At 36.8% G+C, this 21,335-nt stretch overlaps 1 protein-coding gene across 1 annotated transcript in view; it reads right to left on the minus strand.

Moving 5' to 3' along the window:
• LOC107726133 (receptor-type tyrosine-protein phosphatase T-like) overlaps positions 1-21,335 on the minus strand; it is a 121,401-nt gene that overhangs the window by 54,255 nt on the left and 45,811 nt on the right. Inside the window, exon 7 of the mRNA XM_016535644.1 lies at positions 14,892-15,185. Coding sequence (XP_016391130.1) covers positions 14,892-15,185 — 294 coding nt within the window. The remainder of the gene's footprint in view (positions 1-14,891; positions 15,186-21,335) is intronic.

The following is a 21,335-nucleotide window of genomic DNA, read 5'->3' on the forward strand; positions in this document are numbered from 1 at the left end:
GGTTACTACTGCATATTTCTGAAAAAAAAAAAAAAAAGATTGATATATAGTTTATTTATAGTTATTTTCAAAGCTTCAATGTACTGTCATTATAAAATAACTTCATTATTGTTTATTTAATTCTAACAAATAAGTTCTTGTAAAAAAAACTAACCAAAATTAAAAATTATTAGCTTATAATTTCCTCACAGGAGAGACTTGGTGTTTTATCGGCATCGGCTATCAGCCAAAATGAGTTGAAAAATATCGGCATATCGTGTATATGTAAGGGATAATGTTCATTCAGCCGGTTGTTATCTCAGAATAAACCCCGACAGGGTGATCAGGACCCCGACGCGAAGCGGAAGTCAACGATAGCGGAGTGACTCGTTAAGCATATAAGTAGTACCGGTCAAGATAACTCGTAGTACCCGGATGAGCGGTGTGTTATATATATATACATACATACACACACACACAGAGAGAGAGAGCTAGATAGATTACTTACAAATAGTAGTCAGTTACGGATTACAGATTAAATTATGAATACTGTAGTAATGTAATCTAGGTTACTGATTTTAGGTAATGTATTCTGACTACATTTTAGATTACTTTTAGATTACTTAAACTTACCATTAAACATACCATATTGATATACAGTAAAAAAGCAAAGACAAAAAAACATATATTCCATTTTTTGATACCAACATCATAAATGCATTAAACATCACTTTATAAAAAAAAAAAAAACTTGTCCCTTTTAGACTTGAACTCTATTCATTTATAGCTTGTTTTCTTAAAAAAAAAAAAAACCTAACAATAGCTTTTCTCATTTTGTTGTATTCTATTTGTTTTCTTTTTATTTATTATACAATTAACAAAAGCAAAAAAGGCCTCTAACACTAACTTGCTCTTTTCTTTTTCTTTTTCTATTCTATCTTTTTTCTTTTTATTTATTATATAATTTAAATCTGCGTTAATCTAACTGAGACTTGTTATAGCACTTGCATATCATTGCTCTTTTGTTGATTTTGATTGCTTCCATTGTCCTCATTTGTAAGTCGCTTTGGATAAAAGTGTCTGCTAAATGACTAAATGTAAATGTAATGTAAATACCAGGGTTTCCCAAACTGGGCTTAATGTACGAACTGCAAGGGGTTTGTGAGTTGATAAAAAGCTAATAATCAATTCAATCATAAAAATGTTAAATAAATTATTTAAACTCTTAAACACTAAAAATAGAAATATTTAATTTGTTTACCTGCATGTCAATATGACCATTAAGCAACATTAAGCGAACTGTAAAATTGTAATATTAACTTACTCTTAATATTTTAACTAAATATTATATGTCAAAGTGGTTTGGCTGCCACAAAAACATTTGGGAATCCCTTTTGATTAATTTACTGCCATTGTGTGAATAATATGTAATCATGTAATCCATGAAAAAGTATCCGATTATGAGCATTATAAAATGTAATATAGTCTGATTACTCTGATGCTTCTCCGTTTCTGCCACGGGATTGGCACCCCGAGGTAACTAGGAATTACACGAATTACAAGATTCCGTCTGGATCCAACCCTTACGAAGATCTGAGATGACCGAACACCTGAGAAAAGATGATGCCAACCCCCCAGAGGACCTCAGATGATGCCAACCCCGAAACAACATACAAAACTACCTAATTTTGCTATAAGTTTAATCGCAACATATAATCATTGCAGTTAATAGTGTTCACCGCCTGTTTGATTACGTCATTAATTAATTGCATACATTTTACTGTACATTTCTGCCATATGTACATCAACTTGAGATAGTCACCAAAGATAAGCTAAACTTTAAAATACAAACTTAAATTTTCTGTAAAGCTGCTTTGCAATGATTTGTATCGTGAAAAGCGCTATACAAACAAACTTGAATTTAATTTAATTGAATGCAGTTTCATGCAATGCTTTCAAGACTATCACAAATAATTTTTGCTAATTTAGCCAGCTATCTATATTAGTAAGCTAATTAGACAGTGACAAATCAGAAGATTTTGACAGAACATTGTAGAATAAATCACAGAAAAGCAAATGTTTAATTTCGCAAGGCATGAAAACTGGATTTACAAGATGAATGAGTGAAAGCTTTGCGGTAGCAACATTGCTTTGGGCCAGTGGGACATTGACTCATTGTCGAGCAATAAGTATGACTTACTGACTGGAGTAATGGCTGCTGAATATTCAGCTTTGCCAGTTACATTTTAAAATATATATTTTTTTAAAAGCAGTTCTTTTAAATTGTAATTATATTTTACAATATTACTGTATTTTTCATCAAATAAATGCAGCCTTGGTGACCATGTGAGGCTTCTTTCAAAAACACTGAAAAATCTCACTGACCCCAAACATTTGAAAAGTAGCGTAGATCCTCAATTCTTTCCATCAAGAAATTTAGTTGTGATATTGCTTATTGTCCAACTCTAGAGACCTAAATTTCCACACTAATTTGAGAAGAGAAATGCTGCAAACAAGCTCATTTTAATTCAACTGATAATGACCCTTAGATTACAGAAAGCCTTCATCTGACAAGCCAAGCTGCATTATTCATGGATGAGTAATTAATGCCACCCTCTTTGTCTCTCTCTCTTTTTGTATTATTATTATTCTTCTATGCTCGTGAGCCCATCAAAATGGAAAGATGCCCTAAGGCCAGGCCTAAAAGAAAACATGACTCCAGTCTCGAAAAACATCTGGCTGTCAGCGAGGCGAGAGTGAACGCGGCGTTGTAAGGCTGAATCACAGTGGGACACAACCTAGAGCTAAACCACAAAGTCTGCTTCTCCTGTAGATAAGGGCCTCCTTCAGGTCTTTTGGGGGCTATTTTTGGTATTGGAACTCATAATCATGAGAAGTTCATTAAACGTCACCCAAAGCCAAATGCAGTCTCCATATGTTGGTGCCCAGTGGGCGCTACTCTCCCAACAAGCAAACCGTCTCGTCTTCCCTCTATAAGACGTTCAGATTAATTAAGGAAATGCACATTTTCCCCTCATCTCCATTACTGAAACAGTGGCTGCATTTTCAAATGATTTGAAATTCTTCAATTATTTCCTTCTCTCTAGAGCAGTCTTGTGCGAGACTGAGATATCTGTGGCTATTTGTAGCAATTACACTCACATTCCTCTTTGTTTGATATATTGTCAGCTATTTAATTCTTAGCATTTTATTTTAATATGCAATACAAACAAATAAAAACTTGACAACAACTATGGGGGGGGGTCATTTCATTCAAACAACAGTACAATAGGAGAAAAAATAAGTCACAGATCATTTTTATTGTGGTTTCTTGCTCTCTCTCAGATGTATTTACAATAAACCATTTTAAATGTGTCGCTTGTAGTACAGATATGGATTTATTCATTGTTAATGTTTGATTTATGACCACAGATGTCAGTTAAATACAATCTATGAGAAATCAATAAAATGTGGTAAATCCACATTTCCCATGATCCCGAGGGATTGCTGTGATTTCGTTTTGAAGTATTCCATGTTAATATATAGAGGCAGGTTATGAATAACAAAACAATTTGAGGTGGATTGGAATCCGCTGAGGATCCGATTGGGTCGTTTTTGTTGAACAAAAGAGAAATTAATATTTATGCTGGATGTTTTTCTTCTCCTCCTTCTCTTTACTCAGAATTTCTCCCTCTGTTTCTTACCCAGTCAAGTCTTTGTTCAAGTCAAAACAAATTCACAATAACATTCTTTACAGTTTCTTCAAAATTAATATTTAAATAGTGTCACCTGATATTACTGAGCACCAATTCTTACCAGAAATCTCTAAAACAAAAGAATAAAGCAAATAATATTTAACAAACAATATATCTGTAACTCAGGGGAAGAGTTACTGGTATTTGAAATAAATTAGTATTTTTTTTCCCCTGAAGAAATGCTCCAGGTTCGACGCAAGTCATCCTTTACCACAAAAAAATTAATCAATAAATAAATTAAATAATAATAATAATAATAATTCGTCCCAAAGTTTGTAAAAACAGACGAAAACACATTTGCAGTAATTGGAGCAGTATAAACATTAAAATACACTACTGTTCAAAAATTCAATAAGATTTTTTGTAACGTTTTTGAAAGCAGTCTCTTATGCTCACCAAGTCTGCATTTATTTGATAAAAAATACAGTAAAATCAGTAATATTGTGAAAGTGTAAAATAACTGTTTTCTATTTGAATATATTTTCAAATTTAATTTATTCTCGATGTCAAAGCTGAATTTTAAGCATCATCACAGTCTTCAGTGTCACATGATCCTTCAGAAATCATATGCTGATTATTAACCGCTCAAGAATGTATTTTCAATGTTGTGGAAACCATGGTACACTTTCCGTGCCATGAACAGGATTTACTTAAAATAGAAATCTTTCATAACATTATCAATATCTTTACTGCCACTTTTGATCAATTTAATGCATCCTTGCTGTACAAAAGTATTAATTTCTTTCAAAATAAATAAATGAATCTTACTGACCCTCTTTTAAGTCTTGAACATAAAAAATATAGCCTATTAATTACAAAACATATAAGAATTTTAATTATTATTATAAATATGCAAGTTACTTCCAATATTTCAACTCTCTTCATGACCATGTAAAGCCAATAAACTCTTAACTTTCAAATGATATGCACAAACATAACATTGTTTACATGGAGAAAATCACAGGAATTGTCCATTTATCCACCTAGGAAAAGTGATTTAAACAACTTTACAACTTAAACAACCAATATTTGTTGAGAAGAATTAATAAACGTGCTTTAACAAAAATACATTCTGCATATTACCTCTTAAAAGCCCGCTATATTGGCTTGTTTTTACACATAAAGACACGTCACAATTATTCTCTGTGCTAATCGTCTATGGCATGTTACAGATGCTGTCAACAGCGCTTAGGTTGTTTTGAACCCGGAACGTTCCTTTAAGTACAAGTCTTTAAGGAGCTCAATCCCTTCAGTCACATTCAGTCAGAAAGCCACGTTTGATGAGAGATCGTGATGACAGAGCGAGAGGGGAACTACTGCAGCTGATGTCAAATACAGAACGCCAGCTGTATTATAATTCAGAGAACATCTCCCAGAGGGCAATCTGAGGGTGTGATCAACCATCAAAAACTCGAGCAGACATACAGTGTATTCTGATATTGCTCAGGTGGGCGGGCGGACTCTGTGTTTGGCAAATGGGGTGTGATGGGGCCTCAAACGTGGCACAAGGGGGATTTACAGCTCCTGCTGGAATACTGAGAGCATCCAAATCTAAAGTACACAAGCTTGTACTGTATTACAGAAACAGGTGTAGAAATGTCTTATGCATGCATTACGGCACAATAATTTTTTGTAGTTATGATATGGACATACTCTTAAGGGCATAATTCAGCTGGAAATGACATTCTGTGATCATTTATTCAGCCTTATGTTGTTCCAAACAGATTTTTCAAGTCTTCTGGTTGCATATGATCAGACCTCATTTTAAATGTGTATTTTCACATCTTGATGCGACGCACTGTATTTGAATGTGATTTCCATTAATAGCAATTGTCGGTCTGTTCCTCACATAAAGCTACTAAAATACTGGTACTGATAATACACTGGTTTCAACATTTACTACGGTTTACAAGACATTAATTGATGGCCTGGAGTGGTGTGGATTACTTTTGGATTATTGTGATGTTTTTATCAGCTGTTTGGAGACTCATTCTTGCGGCACGCATTCACTGCAAAGGATTCGTTGATGAGCAAGTGATGTAATGCAAACTTTCTCCAAATCTGTTCCGATGAAGAGACAAACTCATCTACATTTTGGATGACTTAAAGATGAGTAAACTTCAGCACATTTTCATATTTGGGTGAACTACAAAAGTTAATAAACACTGTCAAAAACACTGAACATTGCTGGTTTGTGTAAATAATTTCCAAATAACAGATTTGTGACCCAAATATTTGATAGTGCAAGAGCAATAGTAAACACTTTTGTGTTACATTCATGGTGTTTTTATAGTTTGTCTCCCCATTTCCTTTCACTATATGGAAAATAACTGCAAAATATGATTTATTCTAATCCATGGCATGAAAGAGACCTGCAGCAGTTAAGTAAATGACAGGATTTTCATTTTGGGGTGAACTATCCCTTTAAATAAACAGTGTAGTTCTGTATGGAACAAGCTAGAGACTTTCTGTTTTATTTACACTTACTGGGAAAGTTCAGCAAAAAATGAAAACTCTGTCATCATTTACTCACCCTCGTGTCATTCTTTCTTCTGCAGAACAAAAATTAAGATATGTTGAAGGTCTGGAATGACATAAGGCAATAAATAATGACAGGATTTTCATTTTTTGGTGAACTATGCCTTTAAGGCTAGAATGAAAGTTTAGAATAATATTCTTGAGTTTCCAGGGACTTAAATATAATCACTGCCACAGGCTCCACGGCCGAGGCCTCACAAAACCAAATCAACTTCAGAATCACAAAAAAAAAAAAGTTTCTCTCTCTTTCTGTCCATACTTGTCTATCTCCATCCTCTCTCTCTCTGCCCCCTGTGCATTATTCACCATCTCTGCACCGTGACCGCCTGACGTGCTGGGAAAGACAATATAAGCATATCTATGTGCCTGCTCTGTTCCGATACAGAAATCTCCTCTTCTCTTCTCTCCTCTACTTTTCTCTGCTGCCTCATTACCATGTCTTATTAAAAAGAGATTCACTTTATGAAAGCTAGATTCATAAAATACACCATAAAAATAAACTACAGTGATCAGAGAAATAAAGATGTGATGCTTCATAAATGTAAAGTGATCATTATTATTCGAAAAGATCATTATTACTACAAAAATGAAGCCCCACCCCCAAAAGCATGCTATTGGCTGAGCCAGAAACAAGGTTTTTGTCACAGTGTTTACACTTTTCTGGCAGTTAACCAACAAATGTCTCACATGAAGTCTATGCACATTAAACATTGGACATATTGCATCACTGCACCTTTAAAGAAGGTCAACTTTCATTATCATTCTGTCACTGTGAGGTACCACTCACATTTTTTCACATAACTGAATTTTATTCAAAAGTCGAAAATCCATTTCAAAACCCTCTCACTGACAATGATAAGGCTGCGTTCTCCATTACTGAGAAAACATCTATTTTCTCTCAGGTAAGACAATAGTGCCCAGACATGCATGCCATCTGCTGCTGCACTGACATCTAATCATTCATGACAAAAGTCCTATTGAGACTGTAATTGTTTTACATAAGGCCGTGAGGTTATTTCAGTATCTACATGAGCTAGTAGATTATTTTATTGCTGTCTGAATTGAAAATGTCCTTTTCTTTTTATTCCCATCATCCAGGAAATAAGTCTGGGCCAAATTACCTACTATTGTTTGATTTAAATCCTATCTGAATTGACATCTCTGAATTTAAAAAGAGGAAATGACCAAAAATTTGTTTTGAAAATCATCTTTGACTACTGATAAGAGCCACAGGGCTACTCTTTGACACTTAGCATGGTAATGAGAATTTGGATTTTTGGCACAACGTTGGCTTGTCCGGTACCGTTTTAATAAAATTCAACATAGTCTCATTTGAAAAACATGCCTCTAACTACAATTTTTTTTCTCTCAAAACAATTGACTGCAGTTTCCAGCTGAAACGAACACTTGTGGCAGTAAAACACCAGCTATTTTTATTCCTTTTAAACAAATTATGATTACAGGGCAGATTGTTATTTATTAAAAACATTTTCTATGCGGTTCATTGAACAATACTATTTGAACTACTATAGAATTGTATACTATTTGAATACATTGAAAAATACTGTTATGACTTCAAAACACTTTTACTATTGTGCAAGATTTGTACAACGAAAATATTTTGATGTTTGAATCCCATAAGCTCCATATGAAAGGCTTTTCTGATATAATAAACTTGCTCGGTAGCTCACCTGGTACAGCATAGTCACGATAAAAGACTTGTAGAAGCAAGCGTGACAAATGCTTTTATATCACTTTTGCTTTCATTACCTGTTAATATTTCTTATTTCTTGAATATCGGTTAAGTTTAGGGTCAGGTTTAATGTAGGTGGTACATAATTTTCAAGTGCTATAGAGCATTAAGCTGTTAGTGCCACTCACCAGACATTTCATTTCACTTACACTACGTACAACAACTAACAAAATAAAATGATGCCAAATTTACATTTATCTGTTTTGCATATAACTGAATGCCATTTTTATGCCACTCAATTGACATTTCACTTTGAAAGCGTGAAATGTGCAAGAAGTAACGTAATACAATTTACATTAATACAATTTATCAGCCAGGGTTGATCAAATGACATTACTGCATCATTATGGCTCATTAAGAACAAGAAAAAGAATATCAAAACGTAAACCAACTGTTCAAATATGCCATTATAATGGCAGCCATCTACTGATTCCATACGAATTACACTAAAGACAGTAAAGGACACTTAAAGCAGCCCAAACCTCTGCGTATACAGTACATAATATCATTAACTGATGGACTGCAGAGTGCTGGTATCTCCAAACATATTCCTTCTTAATGTTAGGACACAAGCCAGAAGACACATTAGGCCCTCTAACTCAGAAATATGTTGGTAATTAACTTGTGAAGCAGAGGTGTTTTAAAATGTCGTAAATTTAACAAAAAGAAGTCCCAAAGGCCACAGCATATCAAAGAGGTTCTTTATGACAGGCTTTATCTCAAGGTTTCAGGCTAGAGAGGAGACGTTAAATTGACTTTAGCCGTGTGTGTGTGTGTGTGTGTGTGTACGCCCTGCGTTTCCATGAAAAGTGGAAAAGGATGATGAAGGACTGTCTACACGTAAAGTAAATTTTCTTTAAGATCTCAGGGTAGAATTTATAGCAGAGGATGAAAAGATGAGATATTGCCACTGAGAGCTTTTTTTTTTTTTATTGCTGCATTAAATATTAATAGCACCACAGTCACTTCAATGGATATTCAGCAATTAAGAACACACACATTATCACCTCCGTCTTCCTGCCCCTGCAGAGGATGAAAATTTATCATGAGCGATGTGGAAATATATTCAAATAAATCCACTTTGCTGGAGAGTCAAGCAGAGGACTAAACTCTATCCATCATTTGTGCTAGATGGAAGAGAATAGAAAGAATGGATGAGAGATCTCCACACCTAAATACGTCTGTGCCACAGAGGGTGATGGAGCAGGACAAAAACAGAACGGCAGAGGGGAAGATGTAGAGCATTGTAAAGGACGCAGGTGTGGAGGGAAGGTACTGTAGGAAGGAAGGAAGGAAGGAAGGAAAACTAAATGAAAGACAAATATATTAATGAATAAATAAAAGAAAGACAGTGAAAGAACAGAAGAAATGAAAAGAAACATCAGAAAGAACAATATTATTTATTTTTCCATATGAATTCTGCTAGCACGTCCATGGAACTGCAGATATTTCCCTGAAGGATTGAAGCAGTGCTGTGGATGAGACGCTGGACTACAGGAAAGTTATTATAACCTCCTGGAATGCGCACAGAGCATATTCAGGGCTTTTCAGAGATACTAAATGTTTGGATGTTTCACCATGACCACTCCCTCTCCTTGGTCTTCAAAAATGTGAAATGTCTGATATTAATTTAGTGACACTCTTATGGAAATAGGGCTGGGCGATATAGCTAAAAAAAATTATCAATGATATAATGTGAATTAAACAAATATCTCATTTCTAATGTTTTATATGCATATTAAATAGGTCTTTATTGTACAGGTCTAATTGTCTCCCGAGACCACAGGAGGGCGCAATGAACAAAATAATGCAGCGCATTTAAATTGTCAACGCAAGGAAGTAACTCTATAAAAACGTGCATTACATCTAAATTAACTCAAATTGCATTTTTTTAATGCTCTAAACAATGTGATGACATGAAAAAATACTAATTTTTTCCTAAAATGTTTTGCCAGGTCTCAAGAGGATAATAGATCCCAAATGTCAACTCTATTTTCATCTTATCCAACATTTTACCCCACACAAATAGTATTAACATTACAGAGTCAGTATCAACTGGATATCGGGTGTCTTTCTTTGATCATGGCTTACTTAAAGCGGACACATTACCTTCTGGTCAACTTGGCACAAAACTGAGGTATACTGGAATAGTTAAGGTTAGTAAGTAAGTACATAAATAAATAAAAAATCATTTTTAAGATAAGAACAAGATTTTTTTTCGGGGACAGAAACAGACTACCATTCAAAATTTTGTGGTTAGTAATTTCTAATGTTTTTGAAAGAAATCTTGCATGCCCACCAAGGCTGAATTTATTGTATTAATAGTAAAAGTAGTAATATTGTGAAATATTATTACAATTTCAATTGAATTAAAAAATCATACTGACCACAATTTTTGAACGGCAGTCCATATCACAAATTTATAAGCTTAAACAAACAAACAGTGACGTTCTACAAAAATTTATGAGTAAACATGAAAATGCATTATTAATGCTCAGGTTTATAAGAGTTATCTCCCTTTTAAATAAAATTCTCTTGCATATGTGAAAGTTTGACACCCTGCATGGACTCATGGCTAATAATAATTGAAGCATGTCCAATACCAGAAAAAGTGCCCTGAAGAGTGTGTGTCCATCCTTTGTCATGACCCAGTAACTTTCCTGCAGCACACAGAACACACACACACACACACACACACACTTCCTCAAACAGGTCTCACCTGACCACAGCACCTCCACACCTGTCTGCTCTAATCAGTGCTTTGTGGCAGATACGCACTGCTGTGTGTGCGTGCATGCGTGTGTGACAAGTAGACAGTGCCGTCACTTCATAAACACATGTTTTTTCCGACACGCTTCACCTCTCTCCAATCCCTCTGTCCTCTCACTCCCAAAATGCCTCCCCGGCTGTGATGCGATGAAAGCTGACAGTGGATTTCACATTGATCTCCACACACAAGCGTGGATCACAAGGCTTTGATGGTTGCTGCAATCAGCCTTATCATTGCGTTCTTTGACCTCTCTCACTCCTGTTTCCCCACAAACTCTCCTGCTATATCAGCAATTTTACACAGTTTGGATCGTTGATAAAGCCGTAGACGGTTTTTGTTGTACCTGAATGCCAATTGGACCCTTATAGACCAAAACCATCAGAACTCACAGGGCTGAGGGCGAGAGTCAGAATCGTGTGAGTTTAAGCCCGGCTTCCAGTTCATTAGGTGGGCTGCAGCTTGAATCTCAAGGGGAGCTTGTCAACAGTGACAAACCAGTGGTTTTGTTCCATTACAGAAAGCATACAAAGGTAAAATACAAAAACGATGTGTTGTGGGGTTGCCAGGTCATTGCTGTGTGGTTGCTAAGGTGTTCTGGATTTTATTGTTACACTCTGATGTTGAATACTTAGCTCAAATACCTGCACCAAGTATAAGAGCCGTATTGTTTACATGTAATAGCATCCTTGTATTTCAGAATACATATTGAAACAGAAATGCAAGATGTATGTGTGTGTTTCTGTACTCGTACAATGACATCCTCCAGTCTGCTGGTGTATTTTAAAGAGGACACACTTCTGTGGGACTGTATTAGCATACCAATAGAGCTCCTGTGCTGCGGAGCGGAGGAGAAAAATTGAATTGGAAGGACAAGGAAGATCAGTGCTGTCGGCTGGAAGCAACTTCATTGGATCAGAAATGCGTGGGAGTGTGTGTATATTTAATAGACGGCTACCTGTGGTGAGCTGGCATGAACGCATTGATTATGTAGAACAGCCTCACCTGGACAAGTAAAAATATCAAACAAGCACACACACACACACACAGCTCACACACATATCCATGCCCAAATACTCTAGGATTTAAAAAAAAAAGAACAGAAAAACGATGGTGAAAACTGTGTCATCAATACACCATCGCCTTAGCCCTCCTTTACTATGCATGTTTTTTGCTTTTCTATGTAAAAATGCCAGCTATATGAATTGCAATTCTGCATCATGTTTGCAAACTCAATTCAAATGCAATTTAAATTCAGAAAATGAATTTGAACATGAATAGGAATCTAAAAGGCATTTTAATTCAAATCTTGCACAACTTGCACAACATTTGAAGTGAAATGTCTTTGCCACTGGAAGCCCATTAGTTTCCAGCTGAAGTTGTGCAAGACTATGTGTGAACATGTATGCATCCTAATGTCAAAGAGGAAGTAAGGTGGAGGAAAAGAGAATGAGGGAGTGACAGAGGAGAGAGGAGACACAGAAGAGCCTCTCTGGATCTCACCCGCTGTGTCATCAATGACAATCCAGCTCCTTCATCACATAACCCTCACCTGGATCTCTCTCACTCACACACACACACACACACACACACACACACACACACACACATACACACACACACAGAGTGACTTCCTTCACCTGGATTACAAACTTCCCTACTTCCTAGGGCTCTCTCATCTGCTCCCGTCATCTCATTATCTGTCACTTTATCAGATCAAGAGTGTTTCTGTCTATCTGAGCGCCGCTCCACATGCCACCCTGCTGCGTTCATAATTACGCCTGAAAATTGTTCCCACCTATAGCCTTTGTCTTCTCTCCAGCTCTTTGCCATCATTCTGCAGTGTAAATGTAACAATCTCAATTATCATTACAACTAACACCTTCACCCCCTCATAAATCATATCAAATCATCCCAGTCTCTCCCTATTTCTCCTCAGGAAACTTCATAATAACGCACTCTCATTTGGACTCTTTTTAGGTTTCTACTACTGACTGATAGAGTACTTAAGTGCTGTCTCTCTAATATAACCCAGCATGTTGCTAACTTAAGGACATTATTCTTTTTATTAAGCATAAAACACACTAAAAATGCTGTTATATGTATTTACAATTTAAAATAATCTATTTGAATATATTTGAAAATATAATTTATTCCTGTGATGGTAAAGCAAAATTTCAACATCATTATTCCAGTCTTCAGTGTCACATGATCCTTCCGAACTCTGCATTTGCAGCTCAAGAAACCTTTCTGATTTTTAGCAATGTTGAAAACAGTTGTGCTGCTTACTTTTTTTTTTTTGTGAAAAAGTATTTTCAAGGTTCTTTGATGAATAGAAAGTACTCTATACAATAACTATAAAATAACTAACTCTAACTCTATAAAATAAATATTTTGTAACATTACAGATACTTTTACTGATTCTTCAATTTAATGCATTCTTGCTGAATAAATATATTAATTTCTTTAAAAAAAAATACAACTACATATATACATATACATATATTATTTGCAAAAACAGATAACTTAGTTAGTTAGCTGTATTTGTTAGTTATTTTTTACTTAATCAAAATAACCCAACTGCAGTTTAAATGAGATTATTCCATGGTCTGTCTGAATACTGGATTCTGATTGGCTGGCAGGTATGCAGTAAAACCGTTTAATGCACAGGTAGTTCCAAGTCAGTTTAATCACTGTTCCATATTAATGCACTGCTTTAATTGATGCACACAAACCCACACTCATCACTCGCACACACACACACAGAGAGAGAGAGAGCGAGAGAGAACGAGAGAGAGAGTCAGAGATTGCAGATTGCACTGCTCACAAACACACAAACTTGTCAACGCTTCCCCACGATTTTTATTAATAAAATAACCAAGATACTAGATCGCTACATTATATTTCTCAGCAAAGAGGTGGTGCTGTTTTTGAAGTAGCCTAATTCATTTTTTGTAGAGAGAGACGCGCAGACGCAGCATGCAGGTAAAGCACACACAACTGTCATCTCTTTCTCTCTCTCTCTCTCTCTCTCTCTCTATCAATCGATAATTAATTGAAATAAATGCTATAATTCATTCAAATAAATTTTATCTTACCGCACTATTTCATCTCTGTTCCTGATTTGAAGCGGGCAGAATGCTAGCACTAACATGCCATAACTGATGAAAATAACTGTTATTTTTACCCTTCTGGTCAAATATTGCACTGCAATGAGCAATACTAGTTTTAACTTGTCTATAACTTGGCAAATGACCATGGAATAAGCGGGATAATCAACGTCTTGCCATGCATTAAAGGATTTTAAATGCACTTCGCGTCGGGTGGTTCTTGGCCACCACGTCATGCATTTAAAATCCTTTAATGCACGGCAAACCGTTGATTATCCCTTACTTAATTGGAACGCACAATGAAAAAACATAATTTATGAAAATTGTTAAAAACGGCGTTATCTGTTTTTGCAAATGAACTTCATATTTAAAATCAACATTAAAATTAACTTAAATGAATTATTGTTTTTGTTTTACACTTTCCAATATATTTTCAAATAATATTCAAATAATTATTATAATAAACATTTTTTTAAAAGTCATAGGACTCATTAAAATGGCATCAACCTTAGTAAGTCCAAACTTTGTTTCAGTTCTGCCTCTCTGCCCCTACTTTCCTGTCCCATAAATAAAAGCAAAAAATAAAACTCTACTTCCTTGTCCATAAAAGTTTATTTCGTTTATTTGAGAAAGGTACTAGGTATGAAGAGCACTTCCAAACCTTTACTTTGATTCAACCTAAAAGTCTACAAAGCTCATTTCTACAAAAAAAGACCATAGCAGAGCGTTTAGCCACCAATAACACATTACTCTTGCTTTTACAGCAAGAAAAAAAAAACCTTAACATTCTTAGATGCTTTAGGTGTAAAAGCCAATGGAACAAACAAATAGAGTGGCCACTTTATTATAGTAACTGTGTTCCATTTGAAGAAAGAGAGAAACATAGAAAAGCAACTACCAGAAAGAAGTACACAAATGTTGAACTGTCCAAACACTGGTCTATTCCATTGCTCTCAAAGTAAGTTTTAATCATATATATTGACACTTACCAGCACATTTGGTCCGAGTGATGAGGGGTGGTCCCGGTGGTCCAGTGCCACCCTCCCCAGGTCGGGTCAGAAGAACCTTAATCTCATACTCCACATCCGGATCCAAATGCCAGAGCTTGTAGGTTGGCGCATCCACGATGTGCGTCTCGGCCCAGTTTCCAGTGGTGGTGCGGTACTCCACCTCTTTCAGCATGATGGGGCCGTCGCCGATGATGGAGTTGGCATTTGGTTTGATCCACAAGTAGGTGGCACCAACTGCGAGAAGCTCAGGTGGAGCGATTGGTGTGGGGGGCGCTGAAGAAGGAAAAAAAAGGGATTGTTTACATCAGGTTGATTATTATCTACAATCTTTATTTATCACCACACAATCAACCCCTAACAAAATGGCATCATAGAAAAGGCTAGACTTTTTGCCATTTTATCATCATGTTGCCTTCAAATACTCTTGGGAATTTTTCACTTAGAAACTCAGAAGTGATAATTATTATGAAGTGCATTGAATGTCAGAATCAAAAAGGTTTTCATATTTCTTTCTTTTGCACTTTACAACAAAAAGCTTTTTGACACTAGTGCAACAAAATGAACAATAGAAGTGAATAAGAACTACAATCAATGTTTTATCTGCATATTTTTGATTATTCTTCATTAATAGCATGCAAAATGTGTACAAACTAATGCATTCACCAAACACCCTTTATGATCAATACCACGCATCTTCAATAAATGAATAAATCCATATTTGAAAGTGGTGGAAGAAGCAATATAAATAAATGAAAAAAAGTGGCGGCACTGAAATACTTTAGCCATTTCTGGCAATAATTTTTCAGCAAATTTAAAAAGTTGTTGAAAGAGCAATTAAGGGCTGTAAAAAGTAATCTCGCTTCACTATTACACTGCATTCAGCCATCATTTCACATTTGCTTTTGTAGTGCAAAATGGTGAGAGGAAAATGAAGGCTGGAATTACAGTGAAGCATGCGGTCGAAGCTTTGAAGCTCATTAAGGGATATCAGACAGACTTGCTTGGCCGGCAGAATTGTTAGAATAAATGGAATGAAACGTTTCCTGGAATCCCAGTTGAGAAGGTGGGCTATAGCTTTTCCCTAAACACTTAGCTAAGCTCTCTTCCTCTCCCTCTCTCTCTCCACTGCTTCTACCCACTCACATTAAATCCACTGGAGACAGCTTACGGCTTGCACTGCATTAACTTCCTGTCTCTGCCTGTCTCTTCCTTCTCTGTCTCACTGCCGTTTGAGCACCTCAGATTTACCCTCAAACCTGTGAAAGGTAAACAATGTTTCTTTTTTTCTTCCTTTCTTGCTTCCTTCCTTCACTGTTTACTCCCTTCCATCCTTACACTCTTGATTCTTTCCTTACTACTTTCCTTCCTTCCACTCGTTTCCCTCCTATTTTTATGTCCTACTTCCTCTCTCTCTTTCTTCCCTTCCCCTTCTTTTTCCCTCTTTTTCTTAATTTCTGTCTTTTCTCCTGTTTTATTTTCTACCTTAGGTCCATACTTACTTTCTACCTTCCTTTCTCCCATTTACATCCTTTCTTTCTCCCCATTTACTTTCTTTCTTTCATCCTTCCTCCCCATTTCCTTCGTTCCTTCCTTCCTTGCTTGCTTTCCATTTCCTTCCTTCCTTCCTTCCTTGCTTGCTTTACATTTCCTCACTTCCTTCCTTCCTTTTTTCTCTCCATTTCCTTCCTTCCTTGCTCCATTCATCCCCATTTCCTTCCTCCCACCCCATTTCCTTCCATCCTTCCTTCCTTGCTTGCTTTCCATTTCCTTCCTTCCTTCCTTCCTTTTTTCTCTCCATTTGCTTCCTTCCTTCCTCCATTCCTCCCCATTTCCTTCCATCCATCCTTCCTTCCTCCCCATTTCCTTTCTTCTTTCCATACTTCCTTTCTCCCCATTTCCTTCCTCCCAATTTCCTTCCTTTCTTCCTTCCTTTTTTCTCTCCATTTCCTTCCTCCCATGCCATTTCCTTCCATCCTTCCACCCTCCCTCCCCATTGCCTTCCTTCTGTCTACAGGATTCTTTATTTCAAGTAAATAAGAAAAAGAACCCTAGCAACCACATAATGATTTAGCAACCACCCGGAACACCTTAGCAATGACCTGGTCCAGCCACCCAAACACTTTCTTCATAAAATGTAAATATTACAACAATAACAATATTGTTTCCCGATTCATTTTATATGTAATAATACATTCAGAAACATCTTCTTTATTTTATCCTTTCTTTCTTTCTCAGTTCCCGCCTTCCATCTTCTAATCATCTTTTTGGCACTCTCTCTCAGCAGGAGAGGGTGCAGACAGACACTAATCCAGGGTTAGAGGTGAGTAGCGGTGCATGAAGGGTTCATCCGAGCATGGAAGAGCCACCCAGGCCCACTCTAATGAGAGGCTGCTGTCTCTACTGTGCCATGTAATCAACTGAGCCAGATTACCAAAGCCCATTTACCCACAGCTGATAACCACTGACTCCCTCAGCTGCCCGGAAAGGATACGCTCTGGCTCGGAGAAGAGAGTTTAAACGTGACCCGTCAACCTCTGAAGCTTAAGAGCGTTTAGTGCTTGAAATGAAAATGAAGGTGGGAGAAAATAAAAACGATAACAGAAAGGAAGGAGGAATAATAAAAAGTAAACAGAGATTACCACAGAAAAAAAGACAGGAAATATAGGAGGGTAAGAAGAAGGAAAAACCTTTTCTGCAGAAACTGTCCACCTATAGTCTCTATAATATTCTATTCTAGTCCCTCATTTAATGCGAGCCTATTGGATATTTTGCCCATTTTATTTGCTTAGGAAACTAATATATGTGTAATACTTAACCATAGGGGTGTGTTTAATTCCCTAACCATAAGCATGACCAATAATTTACTGTAGTAAACCCCAGTAATAATGATTGCAAAACAAATCTTCAACACTTTAGTGAAATGAGATATTGCTTATGGATAATGTCTTATTTATCATATGAATGGACTCCAGCGTGTTGTTCATCAAGGTAGCGGTCACATCTAAATTGCAATTTTGAAGTAGTGCCTTTGTTCAAACCATTAATACACATCCATCGTTTAATGCATTTTCAGCAGTCTTTATGTCAGCACATTGTCCTGGCGTTGGCATTTATGGTCCTGCAGTTGATAAACTCGGCGATTAGTGGAGTGGTTTTGGATTGAGCGTTTATGATTGCAGCCGGATTGAAATGAGGTTTGGATGCTGCTGATGACTGGCTGAATCTTGGTTATTGCTTGTTGATGATTGGCTGAGTGTTATTGTACTCCGGATGATTTACAAACTATTTTGAGCTTCCAGCCTTGATGATGTGGTTGTTGATTTGCACAGTGGTTTGTGGTTATGTCACTAGAGAGATCAACATATGTTCATTACAGGAATGTTAAAACATCTGACGTCTATTAATTACTTTGTAGTCCCATTCAGATCACATATTGCTTAGGATGGCGCAACAGTCTTGACAAAGAAAAAATAAATTGTGGTATCACAACTAATAACTGCAAGTGCACGAATATAGTGAGGGAGGGCTTGTATATAAATATGCTGGCAGAACAAAAACAAATATATGAATGACACAAAGGCCTCAGCTCATCTCAGCTACTTCTAAAGTTCTCTATTTCTTATGTCAGTATATTCTCTCAAAGAGATGAAATGAGAATAAATAAGAAAATATGCTAGGCTCAGACAGGCTAGACACAACCTCACAGTAAGGATACAGATAACAAAAGGAGCATTACCCGTTCACCAGGGGTCCCTTTCACTCCAGGAAAAACCTATTTTCTACAGACATAAGAGGTTTCCTGCACACACTATTTACTATTTCAGGTGTAGAAGTTCATGTGTGTGAGAGAGCACAATTCTAAATACTCTTTTCTTATCAAATTCCCTTGATACACAAAGTTCATTCCCATTTCCACTGATACTTTGCCATACATTCAGGAATATTAGCAGCAATGTGGTGATTGGAGTCCCTGTGCAGGTGTATGTGTGTCCATGTGGCCAAGCGCCCCTGTAATTTTATCCTTTATCACCTGGTGTCCGCAGGGAGGTTTTAAAACCAGCTGGATTTGCGAGAAATCTCCAGAAATCCCACCCTGCTATCTGATCAAAGCCCACCGGGTTTGTCTGATAGCAGAGCTGGAGGAGAGAAAGATGAGCTCCACCGTCAAATGGGAATTTGTAGCTGTGAAACAACAATAATTGCAATCTGGTTTCTCGTCTGTCGGAACAACCAATTCAACAGAAACCGAGAAAGAGAGAATATGGCTACAGTATTAGAAAGTTTAGAAATATTTAATCTTGAACCACAGTTTTTTTTATAATACCCACAATTCAGCTGATGCAAAAACTGAAACATACACATTTGTGCTTGCGTACACACTAGAGCAGGGCGATAAATAAGTATTGATATATTGATACAGTATATTCAATTTTATTTTGGCTGTGAAACTATATATATTCCTTACATACACCAAACACCAAAGTTTGGTGTTTCTCTTACCAAGGCTACATTTATATGATCAAAAATACAGCACCAACAGTAATATTGTGAAATATTATTGCAGTTCTAAATAACTGTTTTCCATTTAAGTATATTAGAAAACGTAATTTATTTCTGTGATGCCATGCTGAATTTTCAGCATCCATTACTCCAAGTGTTACATAAAACAGTTGGGCTGCTTAATATTTTTTGTGGAAACCTTGATACTTTTTTCAGGATGCATTGATGTGTAGAAAGTACACAATAACAGCATTTAATTGGATTTTTGGAAATAATGTAAAAGTCTTTACTGTCACTTTTGATCAACTGAATGTTTCCTTGCTGAATACTGATACTATATATTCATATTCCAGCTCTACAAATCTTAAACCTCAACTTGGCTTCACTTCAAGCTCTTCCAAATAAGATTTTGCTAGTATCATTGAAAAACAATATCTAATATGTTACACAACTATAAAGGCATTAATAACATCAAAAACATATTGAGCAACATCCTGAGATTTTCATTCCATTTAAGAATTGCATCACATTATGCCAAAAATCACAGGAGCACTTCAGAACAATTGCAACACTTTCCATAGCATTGACAAGCTCTCTGCACACCAAGACTACAGCAGCACCCACAAAGATACATCCTCCATACCTGCAGCCTCATGGGAAACAGTTCCGCGTGACTCACACAGTTGTTTCAAATCATTCGCTTTATTGTTCGGATCAAACCTCGGAAGAACGGCTCAGGGGAAGCAGATGAGAGATGCCAGGAGAGATGCAGTCTGTGCCTTTGACCTGACCCTTATCCCTTGATGCAGTATCTCTTTGGAGGTTTGATTCTCTTTGTCAGGACGAGGAACTACAATTCCCGCTTTTTTCTTCCTTCCATCTAAAATCTAATTCCCCTTCTATTTTTTTTATAGTTGTGCATCGTGTTAGAAAGGTTTTCGTTGGATGCCCTCACAGAACGCTTTAATCAAAACACCATATTGAGCATTATAGAAGAGCAGGGAACAAGAGAAATACAGAGGAGGAACACTGTAAACATACAAGCGTGGTAAGAACAGCGTGAGAGGAGTGAAGGCTCTTCAAACCCTCTTTCAGAAGAAGTACATTCAGGTCTGGGCAAATACATGCAGTGCACGGGGAACGGACGACAAGAGAGGGAGAAAGTGAAAATAAGGGAGGAGGCGTCTTTCGCTAGACTGAATTCACAAACCCGGCGCTGTTCAAAGACGGCATGCTGAGGACACCTGTGCATAAAATTCTAAATTCTGCTCCAAATACATCTCTGGACTCAGTGAGACGTAAAACACACACACACACACACACACACACACACAAATCTCTGTTCCAAAATCTAGCGAGCTGCCTTACTGTATACTGCCTACATAGGCCACATCCTAAATGGAGATTCAAAAGGTCAGAAATGCAGACCAGTAATAGAAAACTGAATGTAGATGGTAGTTTACATTAAGAATGCAACACAAACTTGTGTGTTTGTTTGATTGCTATATATATATTAGAGCCCGACCAATATATCGTTTTGCCGATATTATCGGCCGATATGAGTTTGTCGCCGATATATCGGTATCGGCGAATATGCCGCTGATATGCCACCGATATGAACATTTTTTTACAGAACATATAACACAGCTAAAATGCTTGAAATGGTGTAATTACTTAAGTTTGTCCAGCAGAGCGCGCTCCATTGTTTGCTACTGGCGACCTGGATGAAACGCTTTAAAGCTTAAGTCTATGGAAAACCATTGAAACTTTGAACGGCCATATCTCCGTAACGGCGCGGCGAATCCGCACCAAATTCGGGGGATCCCTTCAGCTCGAGGAACGCTCGAGGAACGTGAATCGAGTGTACGTCTAGAGGCCCACTTTTGAATGAGACCACCCCCGCGTCGATAGCCCCCGGGGTTC

This window comes from Sinocyclocheilus rhinocerous, unplaced genomic scaffold (assembly GCF_001515625.1).
Source record: "Sinocyclocheilus rhinocerous isolate Xijiao unplaced genomic scaffold, SAMN03320098_v1.1 scaffold1477, whole genome shotgun sequence".
Lineage (NCBI taxonomy): Eukaryota > Metazoa > Chordata > Actinopteri > Cypriniformes > Cyprinidae > Sinocyclocheilus > Sinocyclocheilus rhinocerous.